Source organism: Hetaerina americana, unplaced genomic scaffold (genome assembly GCF_022747635.1).
Source record: "Hetaerina americana unplaced genomic scaffold, ioHetAmer1.1.p SCAF_26, whole genome shotgun sequence".
Classification (NCBI taxonomy): Eukaryota; Metazoa; Arthropoda; class Insecta; order Odonata; family Calopterygidae; genus Hetaerina; species Hetaerina americana.
The window spans coordinates 5,570,440-5,590,873 of NW_027286830.1; the positions used below are offsets into that span (position 1 = coordinate 5,570,440).

The 20,434-nt window shown below is 36.6% G+C and overlaps 1 protein-coding gene across 1 annotated transcript in view; it reads left to right on the top strand.

Annotated features, from left to right (window-relative positions):
- Nucleotides 1-17,907, top strand: part of LOC139689623 (uncharacterized) — a 40,234-nt gene extending 22,327 nt beyond the window's left edge. The window contains exons 6-12 of the mRNA XM_071586793.1: nucleotides 484-752; nucleotides 2,550-2,734; nucleotides 4,683-4,779; nucleotides 4,870-5,053; nucleotides 9,812-9,943; nucleotides 10,038-10,394; nucleotides 16,846-17,907. Coding sequence (XP_071442894.1) covers nucleotides 484-752; nucleotides 2,550-2,734; nucleotides 4,683-4,779; nucleotides 4,870-5,053; nucleotides 9,812-9,943; nucleotides 10,038-10,394; nucleotides 16,846-17,189 — 1,568 coding nt within the window. The 3' untranslated portion in view covers nucleotides 17,190-17,907. The remainder of the gene's footprint in view (nucleotides 1-483; nucleotides 753-2,549; nucleotides 2,735-4,682; nucleotides 4,780-4,869; nucleotides 5,054-9,811; nucleotides 9,944-10,037; nucleotides 10,395-16,845) is intronic.
- Nucleotides 17,908-20,434: the final 2,527 nt, after the last annotated feature.

Consider the following 20,434-nt stretch of genomic DNA (forward strand, 5'->3'; position numbering starts at 1 on the left):
CCATTCAAAACCTACCTGAAGCATTAGACTACCAAATCAGCCCGGCAAGTTGAAAGATCGGTGGTTCAAGTCCCGGTCTAGGAAATATTTTTTCAGTTGTTATCTGTGCGACTCCACCTTCCCCACCTCACATCTTTCATGTGTAGTTCATGTTCCTATTCCTTTTCCTTATATCTATTTCCTTGTAAATGAATATTTGTTTGCCATATGGTGGGTTTTCATGTTTGAATGTGGTGTGTGTGTGTATATATATATACATACATACATACATATATATATACATACATATATATATATATATATACATACATACCTACATATATATATATATATATATATGAGGACACACTGATATGTATATATAATATATATATATATATATATATATATATATATATATATATATATATATATATATATATATATATATATTATATATACATATCAGTGTGTCCTCATTTTGACCTTCCTGTTGGTCAATAGATGATGGTGAACAACTTTGGTGCCGCCTTTGGTTGGTGTCAGGGGCTGGTGGAGTCATAGGAAGTGCCCTGTGTCCTGGAGATATGGGGCAAAGTCAAAGCCCTCCACGCTTGCTCCTAGACTCAGATGGTGGGAGCTATATTTTACTCAGTATCAGTGGATCCACAGGCAATGGGTCATTGTATGTGATCAATCTCTGGGATCTTCTGCGAACTGGAAATGGATTAAATAGAGGAAAACGGCGAAAGAAGAAGAAGAATGCGATTAGGGTTAGTTTCTTCTTTGAATATTTTTTTAAACAAAGATTCTCAACCCATCTTCATGCGTCTAAAAATTATGCATGACTTTGCTTGTTCATAAATTTCTTTTACATTTTTTCTTGGACTATTGAATGGATCATTGTCTTTGATTATTAATCATAGTGAAACTGTGAAATTTAGTGAAACTGAACTGAAACATAGTGAAATTTTATGATTAATTTTATTTCAGAAGCCTTTCATAGAATAGCATTTGCACCATTTTATCAGAGGAAAGTCTAAATGTATTGTAAATAATTCTAATATCCTAGTAATGCAATTCATCATCAGATGAAAACATTCATAAATATCATGGTTTTGGATCCATTTGATAGATTGTGGAATATTTTCTCAAAAATATTTTTTAAATTCATGGGTTCAAATCCTGCCTTGCAAGTGGTGCATGTCGTGGGATATAGGGTTTTGCATTTAAACTCAATAGTTTGAGACATGACTTTAGGGAAGTGATGTATATTTAAAAACAAGAGAGACATGGTACTTCTTGCTATTTCCATTTTAATCCATTTGGGGCATCATTGATTCCTGGTTGAATTGAATGTCTGTGTATCATGAGATGGTAATTAAGGAACTTCATGGGAAAGAGATGTGTATCAAGGCAGAATCACGTATAGGGAGTTGGAATTATTGCATTATTTTTCTCTGTTGTAGTTACTTTAAAATTAAAGAAATGGCTGCCACTTAATCTATCTTACTTTCCTGCAGTAATGTATGGATGAAGGAATGTGACTGTTTGTATCTGTGAAAAAAAATCATTGCAAACTTCTTGTGCCCTTTTGACAAAATATGGATCCCAGATATAAATATAGGTTAATTTTTTCACTGTGATCTAAGTTGCATGTTTATCTCAAATGGAGAATCAGTTATTGTGCATAATTTTGATAGCAAAATACATCCCTTTGGTGAGCATGATGGGAAATAGATAGCCAACAAAGTCAACATATATTCTGCATAATCAATTTAATCCTTAGTATATTAGATACAGTAATAGATCTCTAGGTATCTCCTGTGATTGAGCCAACTACACATTGATGTGTCTGACTTTGTTTCTCTGTTTCTTACTCTCATATGACTTCCTCGCTTCACATCATACTTCATCAATGTCTTTAAGTTGCCTGCTTTTCACAGATTTTGTATCCCCTTGTCCATACTGATTTGTCAGAGCTAATTAGAAGTAAAATGTATTTCTTCCTTGGGTAAAATATTGAAATGTGAATCAACGTACAGTGAATTATTTCCAGAATTCATATCACAGTTGTGAAGTAGTTTTTATATAGAAAGTGAATTGCTGTATTTCTTGGCTCATAAAATGCACCTTTTGTACTCCAATCATGCTCTAAAATCAGCATGCATCTTATGGGCAGAGGAGAAACAGGTATAACTTCAAACCATAGGATGCCAGCCTACTTACTCATTTAATTTTGTAATGTCTTAAAGATATTTTTTGCTATTGATGAAGTTTTTTTAGATCTTATCTTTCAAAAGTAAATTTTTACATATATGCTCATCAAATATATGGTTAAGGGAGAATTGTATATAGTTTAAAAATGACGACCATGCTCTTAATGTGGATGGTATACAAGTAGCTACTAGATAACTGTGACTTTAACCTAAGTGCTGTTGATGTTTGCCATGTAAGATATAAAAGATGAATGAGTCAACTTCACATTAATGAAATACTGGCTTGTGTTTTATGTTAAAATTAAAACTGTCTGTTTGGTATATTTTTGAGCTAATTTCTGTACTTGGCAGGCCCGGCTTTTATTTCAAGATCCTACCAAAAGATTTGTGGCCCCTCCAGCCCTTGCTGATTTAAATGGAGATGGAACAGAAGATATTGTGGTGGCCACCTGTAATTCCAGCATATTGGCATTTGATGGTCGAACATTACATCCCATTTGGACCCAATCTTTGCCATCTCATTCTGAGAGTTTCAGGTAGAGAACCCTTAACGAGTTTACTATACATGAAAAACTTCCAGGTTTTTTTTAATATGCCTTTAATAATAATAATAATAATAATAATAATAATATTTTAAATGCCTACAGACCATTCATTTCAAGTAAGTATTCAAGTAATACAACGCAAAGAAAAGTACAGAATGCAGGTACATTTTAACACTATGAGCATGCTTTAAAAGAGCGCAAACATTTAATAATGCAATCAAAACAATGTATTAAACTGTTTGTGATTTAAAAACTCATTAAACCAGCAATAATACTTGATTAGAAGGAGGTTCATGAGTTTCAGTTTGCAACTACATAATTCATGTCTCATTTTTAATGAATGTGGTTTCGACTAAGGACAGAGAGTAGGAAAAATGTTTAGGTTTAGGAAGGGGAGAGGTATGCATGATGCCATTGCAGTAATGAGATCACTAATCGAGAGGAATATAGAATACAATCAGCTCATATTTGCCAGTTTTGTAGATTTTGAAAAGGCATTTAATAGAGTGAATTGGGAAAAACCAATGAGTATATTGCTGAAAATAGGAATAGATTGGTGGGGCAGGAAACTAATCCGTAACCTGTACATGTCTCAGACTTCTCAGGTGAGAGTGGGGAACAGAGAGTCCAGATGGGCAGTGTTAGGAAGAGGCATAAGGGAGGGTTGCCCATTATTACCGGTGCTGTTCAACATACATGTGGAGGAAATGATTAAAAAAGCCATGGGAAGAACTGGAGTTAGGAATGAAAGTAGGAGGGGAATTCATAAAATCAGTTAGGTTTGCTGATGACCAAGCTTTAGTTTGTCAGTCAGCCAAGGGGTTGCAGGCATTGCTGATTGAAATGGAAGTTCAGTATGATTGATACGGGATGAGAATCAATATAAATAAAACAAAGGTTATGTGATTTTCCAGAAGAAAAACACCAAGCTGTTGAAATAGGAGGGCAAAAAATAGAGCAGGTAGAACAGTTTAGGTATCTCGGAAGTGTTTTGAACCAACACGGTCAAAGTAGTAGGGACGTAAGGAGAAGAATTGCACTGGGCAAAGAGGCTTTCACTAGGAGGAGGGAGTTGATGACAGGGGCATTGAGTAAGGATATTAAGAAAAGACTTGTCAAAACTTTGATATGGGGCGTAGCTATGTATGTCATGGAAACCTGGTCATTGAAGCAGGGGGATAGATGTAGATTGGAGGCTTTTGAAACATGGTTGTGGAGATCTGAAGCCCAACTGTGTTGCCTGGTTGTGAGTCCCCAACTGACTTCTTCAACCCTGCCAGGTTCAGTCATTCTTAATTCATTATCATAACGTATGATAGTTGGCTTGGTGACTCAGGTATTCATTCGTCAAGGGTCCATAGCAGTAACTAACCTCCTTAGTCACTATTATGAGGAAACACCCACTCCACTTGCACAGTCATATGACAATATCATGATGCAAGATGATAGGGTGGGTGACTCAACCATTGGTCAATGGTCCACAGTGGACACTAGCCTCAGTCGTTGCTATCATGGGACGAACACTCACCATCATCATATGACGGTTGCCCAAATACAACACTGCCTTTGGCTGCAGGAGATAGGGAGGCAATCTGTCACCTTTTTTCTGTGCATAGATGCAAAAAAAACTATCAGGATGCCACTGCTGATGGCTATTTAATATGTAACATAACTGAAAGAAAATTACAATATACTGAAATAGAAATTTAAAGAAGTAATAGATAAAGTGTGAACATAAAATAGGTAAAACCAATTGCAATTGTACTTAATTTCTGACAATTCTTAGTTGAAGGGCCTAAATGTAATATTTTACCTTTATGATGTGTTTTATTTTGAAATGCAGTGCATTATGCAATGTATTTTGCAACCTAATGACTTGATTATTGGCTTTAACTTGGATCTGTAAGTTTCAAGGAAAATATTCTTATTTTCTTTTCAGTTCTCCAGCTTTTGGTTACTATAATGAAGATGATATACCAGATGTCATAATTCGTTTTCATACTGGACCAGAAGTCTATAAATTTTATTACTCACAGGTTAGATTGCTCTCCATATCTGTTTTCTAATGCCCTTTTCTTATATGTTATCTCTTGATGTACTTGCTTATGCCAATTAAAAATTTTAAGGTGGCTATTCTAAATGGGAAAACTGGAGAATTTTTGCATGGCAGCCCTTTCGTTACTGGTGCTGGACCACCATTAGGATCACCACTTACTCTGAGTCTGCATGGACCACCAGGACGTGACCTTTTCATCTATTGGTCTGCTAATTGTAAGGGACATAGCCAGATTGATCACAAGTACTATAATGGTAAGCATCTTAAATCACATCCTACAAAATCCAAGTGACCAGAAGTTTATCTCTAGTATATAATGATACACATACCTACATGTATACTGTTCTTTCTTAATTGTATAATATGCATTTTTTTCCTTTCATAATTTTTATCAATGTGTACTTCTCATGGTAATAGACTGGCACTGTTTAACATGTAGTCAGAGGCTAATAATGGATATTTTGAGCCAGTTAACATTTCAGATTTTTCTTTACGTGCACATTATTTACACTTACATTAGCCAAAAAATGTATACAAATAAATTATAATCATATAATTTATTGAATAAAAACTCTTTTCTGTGATGATTTCTTAGAAATATGAGGGTTATTGTTCAAGTTAAGGTTTTTCGGTAGTAAAAAAAAATATTTTCGTTAGGAAAAGTTTTTATTCAAAGTTTTAGTGTCCTACTTTATTTTCCCACTAAATTTTGATTCACCTTTGAGCACTTTTCGTAACACTGCACAAGCATCTTTAATCCCTCAGCATAGAAGTTTACCAGCTGGGAATTGAACCAATTGACAATGGTGGTCTTGAGTTTTTCATCATCTTCATACCATTGCCCACTAAGCCAATCTTTCAAGTGCAATAAGAGTAAGTATTTGCTAGGTCCAAGTTCAAGTCATCTCCATCTTGTTTATAGCAGTTCAAAAATGCCCGTCCACTTTTTCTCTGTATTGGTCGGTAAGTATTTTTGGTATCCACCTGGCACACAATCAGTGATATCAAAGCTTTATCAGCCACAGCACTAATCATTAATCTGATCATAGTTCTTGGTTCACTTGTTCCAAGACAGGAAAATGATGACTGAATCAAAACATGAACTTCAGTGGCAATCAAATGCTGCATTTATACAACTTTGTCCTGATCCACCAATATTGAAATATTAGAAAATGGCTGTTACTTTTTGAATATGCTGAACAGCCCCATTATATTCTTCTAACATTCTCTACCTTAAGTCACTGGATGATATTTTAGCATGATTAAAATAATATTCTGCAATGAAATACTAAGCCATCACATCCTGTGATCCAGAAACATAGTGTACCTTTAAATCATTCAAGATACTGAGCAATGGAAACTTTCTGTGCATTAAGTGAGTCAAGTGAACACAATGCATGTATTTATGATATCACATTCTCACATCTATCCTCATAATAATAATAATACTTTATTCATTTAAAAAATGGTACAACCATATTAAATGTCGTCAATATAAGTATTATTTAACATATAAACATACTTTCTTAAATGTGATGAAAATTGTCACAAAAGAATTCATCCAATGAGTATAGTGGGTGAGCAAGTTACCAGGTATATACCCTATTCTTGAAACTCTGGATACCATCTGATTTCAACTGAGTAGGCAGATAGTTATACAGTCGTATGTTCATATTGTGAAATGTGTTGTAAGTTAATGACAATCGACAATAAGTAGTATTTAGATTCGATTTACCTCTTGTGGAATAGTTATGGATGTTGGATCTTAATTGGTAAGTTTCTAGATTAACTTTCACATGAATCAGAGCCTTAAAGATATACAAACAAAATACAGTCATGATTCTATGCCTAATAAAAAAAGGTTTGCAGGAATCACGTGGTGGTATATTAGCAAGAGAGCGAATAGCTCTCTTTTGCAGTAGCAAAATTTGTTTAACATGAGGGGAATGACCCCATAACTCAACACCATAATTCAAATGACATTGAAAGAAGGCATGGTAAAGTGTTAAACGATACTCATTTGAAATGATAAAGTTGAGCTTTCTTAACATATAAACAGCTTTACTAAGTTTATTATAGGTCTGACTGATGTGAGTCTCCCAATTAAGTTTTGTATCAATATAAATTCCTAGTATTTTAGCAGTTTCAATATCAGTTGTTTTTGATTTAAGACTGCACACAATATGCTGAGTTTTGTTAGTATTTAATTGTAAATGATTAACATCAAACCATTCCTTAGCCTGTTTTTGGGTAGCCCTAGATCGTAACTTTGCATCTTCTAGATGTTGACACTTTTGACAGGTTTCATATTACAGGGCAAATCATTAATCATGATAATGAAAAGTACTGGGCCAAGCACAGAGCCCTGTGGTACACCACATTTTACTTTAAGAGCTGCAGACCGACAGCCATAAGTTCCATACCCAAGTACAGTGCATTCAGCAATATTTTTTTTCAAATTATTGGAAACATCTTGAGTAACAAAGGTATCCCTAAAGCTAACAAAGAGGAAGAAATTAGTGCTGTATTGTACCTTCCCTTATCTTTTGATCCATGCTCTTTTGGCTGTATGTTAAAGTGCATGGGTAGTATTTCCCTTGTTAGATCAATTTTGCAATGAAAACATTCGCGATGTAATGAGTTCTTGAGTCATTACATTTATAGCAGAATAAGAACAAAGGATGAAAATGCAACAATCAATAACTGCCCATGACTCATGATCTGTGAATGCATGGGTAGCCGTGGGATGATGATGTTGATGTTGATACATAGGTCGTTCAGTAACTTCTTAGAAAATCCAAGAGTATATCATAGTATCAGAAAAGGTTTGCTTTTAGCCAACCTCATCTCTCGCAAGACAGCTGTCAACGTTGCAGCTGTTTTCATCATGTGGTTTTTTATTTCAGTCGATTGAAACAAAAAACTTTTGTTTATTCAGAAAAGAAGAAAAAAATGAGTTCTCTACTGTGATTAAGCACCTCTATTTAAAAGACAACACTGAAAGAGATCAAAGCTGAGTTTGATGAAGTTCATATCACCTCTGCTCCTGTGTTTGTGACTTTTTACAATTGGGTATATGAGTTTAAAACTCACCATACATACATAAATGATGAACATCATTTGGGACATCCAGTTGAAGTGACCTTCTCTGAAATGATTAACAAGATCCACAGTATGGTTTTCAATGATTGATAAATTAAAGTTTTTGAAATATTTTGGGTCACAGGTTTATCACCAGGTACGGTTTTTTTCAATTTTGCATGAGAAATTGGGTGTGAAAAAAATCTTGGCCGCTTGAGTACTATGTTTGTTATCAGTGGAGAATAAATGCCTTTGTGTGGTCAATTTGGAGGTTGGTTTGGTGTTTTTCCTCTCAATCCTAATGAGTTCTGCATCACTGTATGTATACCTGTGGACAAACTAGGGATACACTACCACACTTCAGAGACATAGGAAAGTTGAAACAGTGGGTTTCTAATGGTGATCCGGTCCAAAGAAGGTGAAGATGGTGAAATTGGCTGACATGATGATGGCTTGCTTTTTTGGGATGCACGAGAAATCACCTGATTTGATTGCTTGTGGAAAGGGTATACAACAGATGGTGAATATTTCTTTGTTGTTATTGCTCGTCAAACAAGGAAGTCATCACCAATACAAATGCCTATTTTGAGGACCTTCCAAAATCCTTCAATTTGGATGGCTTAAAAATATTAAGGAAACTTGGGAAAAGTGTATCAAGCCAAATGGAGATTATATTGAAAATAAAATTAATGTACTCAAAATAATTTATTTTTCTATTTTTTCTTAAGGACTTATTGATGGCCGTCATATTTCATAGTCTAAGTTAGCAAATTATTGATGAAAGATATGATGTCATTATACCTACTATGTAAAGGCCTAATCTTCTTCATAAACAAATCACCAAGACTGGAATGAGTGTTGAGAAGGATCATTTTATTCCACTGGGAAAAGAGGCTGTGAAAGAGAGATGGGTGAAATAGGGTCGCTACTAACATCAAAGGACTCAGAATTGGAGGAGTGGAATGTGTTGGGTAACATAAATCTTATTCAATTCAAATCATGAAGAAAGAGAAAGCTTCTATCATTGAGAAAGTTAAGGGTTTACTTTCAAGTTATTTGGAAAGCCGATTTTATTTGCTGGCACCTGGGGATCATGTTGATAATATTTTGAGGACCAACTTTCTATTGATAAGTATTGTATTTCCATCTGTTTACCAGTCACAATTTTTGTTTAAGGATCCCTCCAAATTATTTAAATTCCTTTAGTTTCTAAATCTGTTAGAAGATTCCTGCACAGTTATTTGAAGTTTATAATTTTTTAAACACCCCACAACATTTACAAGCTTTTACAATGGTGGTGGAGTTTAAGGAAGATGTGTCTAATGAAATAATCCCAATAATCTTCAAGGTAAAATGAATATTGTACACATTTATGAGTGCTGTGCATATGCAAACAATAGCTGCCATGTTTATCCCTCATTTTCTTCTTGCCTTATAAAATATGTATATGTCTTGGAATGCTACTGATTTTAAAAGTGTCTGAACCATTGCAGAAATGAGTGTTCCTGTTGATTAACTGGTAGGATTATCTATCAGTGAAACAAATCATATTTGTTTTTCTTCTAATGCTTGAAGGATGTATGATTTTTGTGGTTCACTGAAGGTAACTTTTCGAGTGACTCCTAGAGTTTCACTTGAAATCAATGAATCCATTTTGAGTGAGAATGGAAGCCGGGCATATTGAAGAGATATGTATTGTTGGAGTCTGTGAGAGAGAATGTCGATTATTTGAGGGAGAAAAAGAATAAGCTTGCTGGATGGAATGAAGGGTGGTAGAAAGAATGCAGAGTTGAAAGTTGGTTTATTATGATGTAAGGTGTTATGCGATTTATTGTCAAGCTAGGCAGGGTATAGACAAACAGTGGTGTTTTATCTCTCGGTACATCAAATGCTTAATTTGGCCGCTTTTAATATATGGCATACACTTTCAGGAATAGTTGTACCTGAGCAAGCAAGTCTAGATGTTTGTAGACTTCGCTATGGATCCAACTCTTCTCAAACTGGGCAGTTGTTGGCTCTCGGAAGATTCATGTCCCCTCCAGGAGTTATGCTTTACAATTCAGGTTGGTTATAACACTATGCAGTTTCTAATATGATACTCAATATTTTTTAGTCATGCATGTACAATAAATTGCTTATGATTTCCTGTTAATTTAGAGAATCGTCGGGCCCTGGAACACAACAATTCTGTGGATATCTTATCAGAAATACGGAAGTTCTTGGAAGAGCACCAGCAATTTTGGGATACATATAATGATGGTACTAGTGAGGTATCTATGGATGGTGGTGAAATGTCAGAGGATTCATTGGGTGAGGGCAAGCCTGGACCACCAGGGGAAGAGGAAGAAACAAAGGGTATACCATATCCTAACTGGATGCACAAAGTTGGGAAGCATGGATGGGGTCGAGGTATTGCACGCCCCAGCAATGATCCTCGCCTCAACAGTTGGGAACAGAAGAGAGAAGTACATGCTACTAGACCAAATGATGGCCTGCTTAGACTTTTATCAACAGGTGAGGGTTAAAATACGGTATGTACACAAATCAATGACTCTCTACACAAGAGTTAATTTTTAATTCAATGGAAGTTTTTATTTCTGGACCCAACAGGTTAGATGCTTACTCCTTACTAAGCATATACTTTTCTCTTCCAATATGTGATGTTCGTATTTATGTTTAACCACCCATATATTATACATAGATATCAAGGCTACATTCCCTTTAGGTGATAGTCAAAATAATATTAACTTGCATATATTGACCAGCTATACCAGTTCAAAGAAAATTAATTATTTATAGGGCAGAGTGGGGTTCAGTGGTAGCAAGTTTAACCAAGGAGCCGAAGGTTTCCAGTCCCATTGCCCGAGGCACCAAAAAATTTCATCACTTGAAAAATTATATCGGCCATGTTTAAATTCAGCTACCCAAAATTTCATGGTCATAAATGATGCTGCAGAGTCCCTGCACACAGCATCCAACTTGTCTTTGATTTGCATAGGTGCATTTCCTTTCAAAAACAAATATTTAATGTTAGCTCATTACTAAATTTTTGCCATTTTCACAAAAACCATCTCGGTGACTTAATAAAACAATTCTCAAACAATAACCGGGCATCCAATATGGCTAAAATATAGATGATAACCTTTCAGCACATGAGCGAACATTTTCCCCTAATTAAAGTGAGGAAAACCTTCACAGGAAGTTGCAGAACTAAGTCATACAAGATTGCAAGGAGCCCACGAACGAATAGATTTCAAGCTGCTGCAAAGAAATAAATGACATCATAAAGAAGGGAAACATAAAAATGGCATATAAACAGGTGAAGGGACAATTCTGAGAAAGAAAAACAAAATTCCACAATCTCCAAAATGCCATTGAAAAAATTCTGATAAAAAAGGGAAATCAGAAAGGTATGGAGGAAATAAATTGAAAAACTCTACCTAGGATTATGACCACTTGAAGGTGAATTCCCTATGAAGGCTTCTATGGTTTGCAGATATTGAAGATGTAAGTATTCCAGGATTGGACCAACACAGAGTAAATCCCAGAAGATTTAGAACTTCACTTGAAGCTGACTTAATTATAGAAGAAATTGTGATAGAAGATGATAAAAGGGACCCAGAGATACTGAGAAGTGAATTCAATAGAGCCATGAAAGACCTGAAAAACAACAAGGCACCAGGAGTTGACCAAATAAATGAAGAAATAATCTAGGCACTTGGTGTTAAAATGAAATGCCCTCTTTGCATTTAAATAATAAAGTGAGTTAATCTCTTTTGAATAATCAAAGATAGCTACGACAGTGGTAAACTATCACAGTACTTTGAGAAGAGCATGATCATTGGAATTCCAAAGAAACCAAGAACAGATAAATGCAAAAACACAGAACATTGGGCCTGATGTCTCATGCCTAGAAATACTTACTGAGATAATTAGCTGAAGAGTATAAGGGAAGTTAGAAGAAAGTGAGATGGTAAACCAATTCAAATTCAGGAAATACCTAGGTACAAGAGACACAATAATTAGCTTGAGAGTATTAGGAGAAAAAAGTAAACAAGCCATTACACATGACATTTGTGGACTTTTAGAAGGCCTTTGATAAACATCAAATGGAACAAGATGTTTAAAATATTACAAGTGCTTGTAATGGACTACAACAGCAGAAGAATAATCTATCACTTCTACAATAATGAGGTAACAACAATACTAATTAAAACCTAATTGAAAATAGTTGCCTAAATGAGCGTAAGAGTTGGACAGGGATGCAATCTCTTTCCAGCACTATTCAGGGTATGTATAGCTAGAATAGGCTTTAAGAGAAGAATAAACAATCACTTACACATCAAAGGAGACAATGTGAATGCTGAAGAAATCAACATGCTGTGGTTAGCAGATAGGATTGCAGTAGTTGTAGAAATACAAGAGGTCCTGTAAGTAACACTGAATGCTATGGACCAAGTAATTTGAGAATAAAATATGAGCGATTGCATTAAGCAAATTAAAATCCTTGTGGGTGGAATATAGCAGCTGAAGGCAGATCTCACAATTCAAGGAGTGAAACTAGGGAAAGTGGGATCTTTTATCTACCAGAGATGCAGTGTAACTTGGGATGGAAGAAGTTCGACTTTCATCAAGCAATAAATAGCTTATGCAATGAAGGTATTCATGAAGAAGAGGCAAATACTATGTTCAAAGCATCTAAGGCTTCAAATGAGGGAATAGATTGTCAAATAGTTCACTCAAATGTAGCATGGCACTCTATGGATCAGAGACGTGGAGCATTGGAAGAGTGGACCAGCAAAAAATAAAATCCTTTGAAGCATGCTGCTGCAGGAGAATGACAAAGATTAAAGAGACAGAAAAAGTGAGGGAAGAGGAAGTACGAGGGTCATCCGGAAAGTAGTACCCGTTCGTGCCGCATGAAGTGCTGACGACGCGAGTAGCCGCTGGACGAGGTCAGATAGCTTCAGTGGCTTGTCTGCCTTCTCTGAGCCAAGTTGCGTGACGCTAGCATTGCCTGTGTTGTTTCTGTGATTGTTTACAATGTTTAAAAAAATTGAGAACGCCGCCAGTTGTGAAGTGAGGGCAGTGATTAAATTCCTCAATGCAAGAAACGTTCGCCCATGTGATATTCATCGCCAATTAAAGGAGGTGTATGGAGACAATGTAATGGACGAGTCGTCTGTTCGGCGGTGGTGTCGCAACTTCAACATGGGGAGGGGGAACACACACGACGATGAGCGTTCGGAGAGACCGTCTGTCATTACAGACCAACTGGTGAGCTCAGTTGACGAATTCGTGAGGAACGATCGGCGCGTCACAATTGATGACATCTGTGAGCATTTTCCCAATGTTTCTCGAACAATTGTTCATGAAATTGTTAAACACCATCTGCATTATGCAAAAATTTGTGCAAGATGGGTCCCTCGCGTATCTCAATGAGCTGGCGGCGAAGGACTATGCAGCAGGAATACAGAAACTTGTCACACGTTATGACAAATGCCTTAATTTGCTTGGAGATTATGTTGAGAAGTAGTTTAAAGTATCCTCTTTCAAATAAAATTTTTTATGTTTGTTAATATTTACTTTTGTCTTTTTATTTCACGAACGGGTACTACTTTCCGGATGACCCTCGTACAAAAAACTATTCAAAAAAAGGTGAGACTGTTTGAATAAATACTCGAATTTATTAGGTACCCTTTAATCATGCTTATCACCTTCAAAAGACAACGCTTGACTGCCATTACAATGCTCCCAATGTTTTTTTCAGCTTTCAAATGCTGGCTGGAATGCTTCTTTTAGATAGCCTTTAAGTCTGCGGTAGATGTTAAATTATGAAATAGGAAAAAGTCCGTTGGAGCAAGATCCGGAGAGTAGGGTGGGTGGGTGACTACCGGTGTGCTTTCTTAACCCTGTAACACTCAGTAAACCTAGTTTGCATCCACTAAATCATTCACACTGTTCACGTGGGCATCATTTGTTGAGGTTGATGGTTGTCCACTTCTCGGTTTTTCATTGGTTGAGGTTGGTCCAGACTGGAAGTGGTTTTACCACTGTGCCTTGCTCATAGATTCATTACCGAATGCCTCTTGAATCATTGCATTAGTTTCATTGACACTTTTCCTGAGGTTAAAGCAAACTTTAATGCTTTCAATCTCACTGACACATGAATTTGTACAGCCAGTACAAGCTGTACAAGTACGGGCAACATCTGGGCTGTAAGGAGGGTGGTCGATGATATCCCAGCTGAATTCATTGAGTAGGGTGGTCGTTTAATGTGACACAAGTGGACGTGCATTGTCATGATGCAAGCACATTCCTTTAGTGAGACACCTTGTTGTAACTGAGGACCTCTGACACAAAATTCTGCACAGAGAAGTAGCCACTCTCTTTATTAAGGCCTTCCTTTATCTCATGATGGGTAATTCTCTCGTTATTGCGCACTATCTCATCAATTGGAGCCAATGTTGAATCCCGCAAACTTGGTTGCCCCAACCGCTGCTCATTGTTGAAGTTTTCCCAGCCATCAAAAAACTCCCTGCACCACTTCTGCACGTTTTTGATGTCCATACACTTCCACTGAGTGGTGATGAATTTATATTGGAGAAGCAGTCGTCAGTTGGCTTCACAATGTGGTGGGAGAAAGGTACGACGCCGGTGTTAAAAATTTGCTTACAAGGATGCAAAAAGTGATTGATCGTCAAGGTGACTATGTAGAAAAATAGCTAAATGCTCAATCTTTCCTACGATGTATGCAAAGTTGAGAATAAGTTTCATTTTTCATGAAAAAATGGAAACCTTAATTTACGATTTGCCCTCGTATGTGCAAGTTCAGACAATAATCACTGTTCGGTGAAGACAAATCAAGATAGGGCCATAAGCAAGGCAGTGTTTTACTTCTCACAGACACTGCTAGATGGCGACAGACACCTCATTGATTGTGATCCATCATGCAGTTTGCACGTATAAAGACCAGTCTCGGCATTTTTTGCACAGACCTTGCATAAGAAGAGCTGAAAAGAGAAGGGCAATATGGAGAACTATTTGAACGAAGAGCTAAATGGATTGGACACACCTCAAGGCGTAATGGATTAGCTAGAAACATGATAGAATGGAAAATTGAAGGGAAGATTTTGCAAGGAAGATCCGGAGACTAGTGAACATATTGGAAAAATAAAAAAAGATGTAAAACAGTAAATCTATCAAGGGGTGAGGGAATAAACACTGAATGGAGGAGGATGGAGTGCTGTAGAAAACCAATCTTAGGATTGAAACACTGATGATGATGGTGATGAAATATTTTATAGTATTTCTTAGTCTATAATGCATTACTGGAACCTTTTATGAAGAATGAATAATGAAAAATGTTTCATCTAGGATACTAGTGAGATAATTTTAGTCATAAGTCATAGGACTTCCCCATGTACAGTGAAGGTGGCAGTGGGGGAGGTCACTTTAGAATTCTCACACTTGTCTTTGATATAACTTCCATGTTAGAAAAAATGCTTCACTGAAGAAACTACTTTCAAAAATTCAATAGCATGTACATTTTTATGTTTTCAGAGAGAGCTCTCTATCCATCTCTTTATGTTGCCACCCATTATAACGACTTGCAATGCAAAACATTTTAGGCAACGTATACCTTTCAATATTTCTTTCTGAATGCAGTGTTTAAATACCATGTTTGGACTTGTACCCATGTATTTTGAAATTATTAAATTGAAAGAGTTGGTAGGCATGTATTGCTCCCATTAACCTTGTTGGTGACTAATTATAGATTGATGTTTGATGAATATCTTAAATACCAGATGCCACTCATTTTATTCTTAACGACTCCACTTCTGGTAGCCATCTGTTGAAAGTAAATTTAGGTCAATTCCTATAGCCAGTAAAAAGAAGCTGGAAAACTCCTATAACATAATTTTGGTCAGCTGATGACCTTCAACAGGGAGAGTAAAGAGCGTGACAGCAAGAAGACATCGGTACTGTGGCACTGTTCAATGTCAAGTGCATTGTTCTGATGGGGCCATCCATGGAGCCAATTAATGTCTTCTCCATCTCCACCTACTTCCAGATATTTGGTTTTCTTCATGCCCACTTTAATTCTACCTCCTTCAAATGATTTCAATAACTTTTTTGTCGTAACTTAGCATCCTGCCAGGTTGGTGCAGTTGGTGCAGCTGCAAGAGGTGGCTGTACAGGCATTTGCACCCAGTGGGGCAGACATTGGGTAATGGTGTCACGTGAGATACACTATTCAGGAAAGCAATGGGAAACCACCTCAATTATTATCCAATGAATCAATGATGGATAGGATTATTAGAATACCATTTGGTAGCTTGTGTCTATCCAAAACCTACCTTAACTGGTAAATTACCGATAATAATAATATGAAACAGCCACCTTTATCCAAAAAAAAGCATGTATCAGTTTGATGATAGAATTTTTCTATCAGATCATATACTGTTTACTTCCATTATGTGTTTGTACTAAAAACATTGTGTTGCCGTGAATGACAACACATGTTTTCATATTTCTGGTGCCAGAGAATATACAGCAAATTGAACTAAGTGTTTCAAAACTTTTTTAAAAAAGTTGATTAATGCTTGAATAACTCTGAAGCAAGTTTTATTAGTCAGGAGGTGTACGTTGTGTTCTTTGGTTATCAAGATTGTTTGAAAGTCTCTCTTCATAAGCAATGGCTAAAATAATGCCATAATAAACCTTACATTGATACCTTTTGAGCTACCCCTCTTCCCAGAATGACAGTCAATTAAGTGACTCATCCCATTCTTGTTCAAAAGCTTTACATAATGCAAGGATAGCCCTTATGGGTACTTGTTCTAGGAATGCTACTGATATAATAAATAGTTATCTATTTACCATGGTAATGAATTGATTATACAAAACTTACTGAATAATTTCCCATATTGTAGGGCTGAATATTTCTATTTTCATGTTTCAGGTACTCTTGCTCCTTCAGTATCTCCCGAAGATCTTGGCACAGGTTCAAAAAAGTACATGGATTTGATATTTGCAACTCACTGGATACCTGTTATAACAGAAAGCTCAGACAGGCAAGTAAGTGAACGAGGAAAGTCTGAAGGTCCAGCTATTCCACCAGGTTTAGTGATACCAATGGGGCAGATGACTGTTTATCGTGTACGCCTTCACTGCCAATGCAGTCTCTCCAAAGGGAAAGATCCAAATTTATTTGAATGCCCTTCATTCGTTCCTTTTAAACAGCAAGGGTGGCCTTCGCATATGGGGGCTAGGGGAAATGGCTATTTTCGTCCTCGGTGGAGTTAGGTTAATGCTAATTTATTAAGGAGAATGGAATAAAGTTACACTTAGAGAGCAAAATCTGCATTGAAATGAATGATTTACCAATCCTCAAGTCTTTCATACCTTGTTCTCTGGAAACACCAAATTTTGCATGTTCAAATCACCCTGGTTCATGAATGGTGCTCATTAAAATGCACTTAATTGGAAACACATTTGAGGAACTAAAAATTGATAATCAAATACCAAAATAACATTTAATTGAAATCCTACATAAAATTTATTCATGATAGGTCTAGTTTCCTCTCTAAATATTTGGGATGCATATCCAATCGATACTCAACCATCCATTCCTTTAAAAGTAGAATCTATCCAATTTAATTCAAACTAAAAGATGAAATCATAAATGCTTGCATGCAAATGTTTAAACAAGTATTATGGGATTTGCTGTGAAACACAGACAAAGAGTATGTATTTTTCCTCATCACAGTTTTTATCTTTTGCCATGGTGAAGTTCAATTTTTAAGGAATGGTAAAGGAAAAGCAATCAGAACTTCATATTTATCATCTAGAGATCATAAAAAAAGATTATGAAAAAGCCAAATGTGTTATTTTTGAACTTTCATTCTGGATGTTTTTTTATGGAATCTATTTAAGATGGTAACTTTGTAGTTCTACATGTGTTCACTGAGATATGGTTGCATTTATTTATTCATGTTATCCTTTTGGAAGGTTGTTTATTTGACCAAAGTCTTTGTTATTATTTGTACAATAAACGCTTTTATTACTTGATACCATTTTTCAATTGTTGCTTAGATCCCATCGTACATCTTCTTTGCCTCACTTTTTGCTACCACTCAATCAAATGTGCAAGGATTTCATGTGAGGATGATGTCCTCGCCTCCTCTACTTCCAGGGGCAATGCTCAGCCCTCTGGACAGTGTCCTGCAGCTGCCAGAACTCATTCTCATGTTTGGTTTCAAAATATTTTCCTGGGATAAATAATTGAGGTGGTTGCCAATGGACTTCTGTAATAGTGTATAATAGTGTATTGTTTCATGTGACACAATCACTTAAATGGCTGCCCCATTAGGATCAGGGACCTTTGCAGCCTTCTCCTGGAAGAACACCTACTAAGTGGACTACCTTTCATCAGACTCCTTCACTTCAATCTATCTGTCATGGATGACCCAACTTGGAGAAATTGGAATTACTCAAGCCAGCAAAGGTTATTGGAGTGCTCAATTACTTCCTCCATATCAAGTTTAGAGTACATGGAGAGGAAAATTTAAATTATGATGGTAACAAGTATGAATTACTAAAATACTAAAGATATAAAAATTAATATGATCTAAATCAACATATTTGACTTTTTCTCTCTGTATAAATTTGCAACCAGCTCAATTCATAGGCTATCAGGATGACACTTTTTTAAATGCAAAGTCACGTGTGTGGATTCATGTGCATGGGAATACATTGGGGGGGATAGTAGTATTTAAATTTTTAGGTGCTCAACGACTGAGGTCATTTTCACCGGGGAATACTTGGGAGAATATAAAGTTATAAATGTTTGCATACCAAAATATATATATGATCTCTGTCTGGGAAACGTCAGCCAAATGTTGAATGTTCGGATGTAGAAATTCGTACTAGTGGATACTAGTACTAAATTCTACATCAGTTTCGTACTAGTGATATACACATTGTTTAATCATAGGTGCACCATTTTTCTGCTCAACATGTTCCCTTAAAGGCATGAAATGGATTATTAACGTTACTGCAATTAAAACCCACTTTACGTATCTTATAGTACTAATAATTCATGTTTATCTATGTATGTTAAATTTAACACTGTGATTGAAGTTAAAAAATGCTATTAAGCATGATACGAGGGAGGTCCCATAAATACCCGGCCTGACCTAGAGATGGCAGTAGTTGTTTGAAAAACATCACTGAATTAGAAATTACGCATTTTATTAAGCACATGTTTCAAATTTGAAGACGCCACGTTGTTTAGTATTTATTTGGCAGCCATCAATAGTGAACGTTTTCTGTGAATTTATGAAAATGGAGAAAATTGGTAATCGTTATGTGACACAGTACTTTATTTGAAAGGCCTCAGCCCAACCAATATGAAACCTTCACTGGATTCTAATCTGGGTGAGTCTGCTCCTTCGTTTATCACTGTAAAAAATTGTGTAGGAGAGTTTAAACGAGGCCGAACGAGCTGTCAAGACGAGCATCGTATTGGTCGACCAAATGAGGTGGTGACTCCAGAAACGGTGAAAAAAATCCACAAAGTGATACTGGATGATTGAAAGTGCACGAGGCAGCAGACTTAGTAGGCATTTCAAAAAGTGCGGTACATTGCATATTAATTGAAGATTTGGGCATGCGAAAGCTGTGTGCAAGATGAGAGCTCACACTCGAGCAAAACCAGTGTCGCGAAGATGTTTCAATGGAGTGTTTAGCCAAGTTTCACAGCAACAAAGTAGAATTTTTTCGCGCCCTTTCATAACCATGAATGAAACATGGGACCATTACTTCACACCCGAGACAAAAGAACAATCAAAGCAATGGATTCAAAAGGGAAAACCGCCTCCAGAGAAGCCCAAGACCGTTTCATCTGCAGGCGAGATCATGGTGTCGGTTTTTTGGGATGCGCTTGGGATAATTTTCATTGACTATCTTGAAAAAGGAAATAACTATCAACGGCGAGTATTATGCGAACTTATTGCAATGTTTGAGCAAAGAAATCAAAAAAAGCGGCCGCATTTGGCTAAAAAGAAAGTAATGAAATAAGGACAATTTGCACTTTTCCACAGTTTATTTAACGTACGACGCGTTTCAACTCACAGAGTCATCATCAGGTACAAGACAAACTAAATAGTAAGGAGACCTTATTTATATGTACAGAAGATGTGGTTGGGGAGGGAGAGTCGTGTAGGGGAGAGGAGGAGGGGGGGGGGGGAGGAGAGGCGGAGAGGTTATAAAGAGCGAAAAATGGGGGGTTAATGACAGGAAAAACCGCAAAGTGGGGGACAAGGGGCTGGAGTATCGGGAGCGGGTTGTTGTATAGCAGGGGGTTAAAGGACATAGGGAAGGAATTATCAGTAGGAGATAGTGGGGGGGGGGGGGAAGATGGGTTGAACAGGTAACTTTCTGGGAAGCAGAGCCCACTGCTGGTTTTAGTGGAAGGGATGAGCCACGTGCAGCGAGGGGGGGGGGGGAAGTGCACTAGTTAATTCTTGGAAAATATGATGACCGGTGGT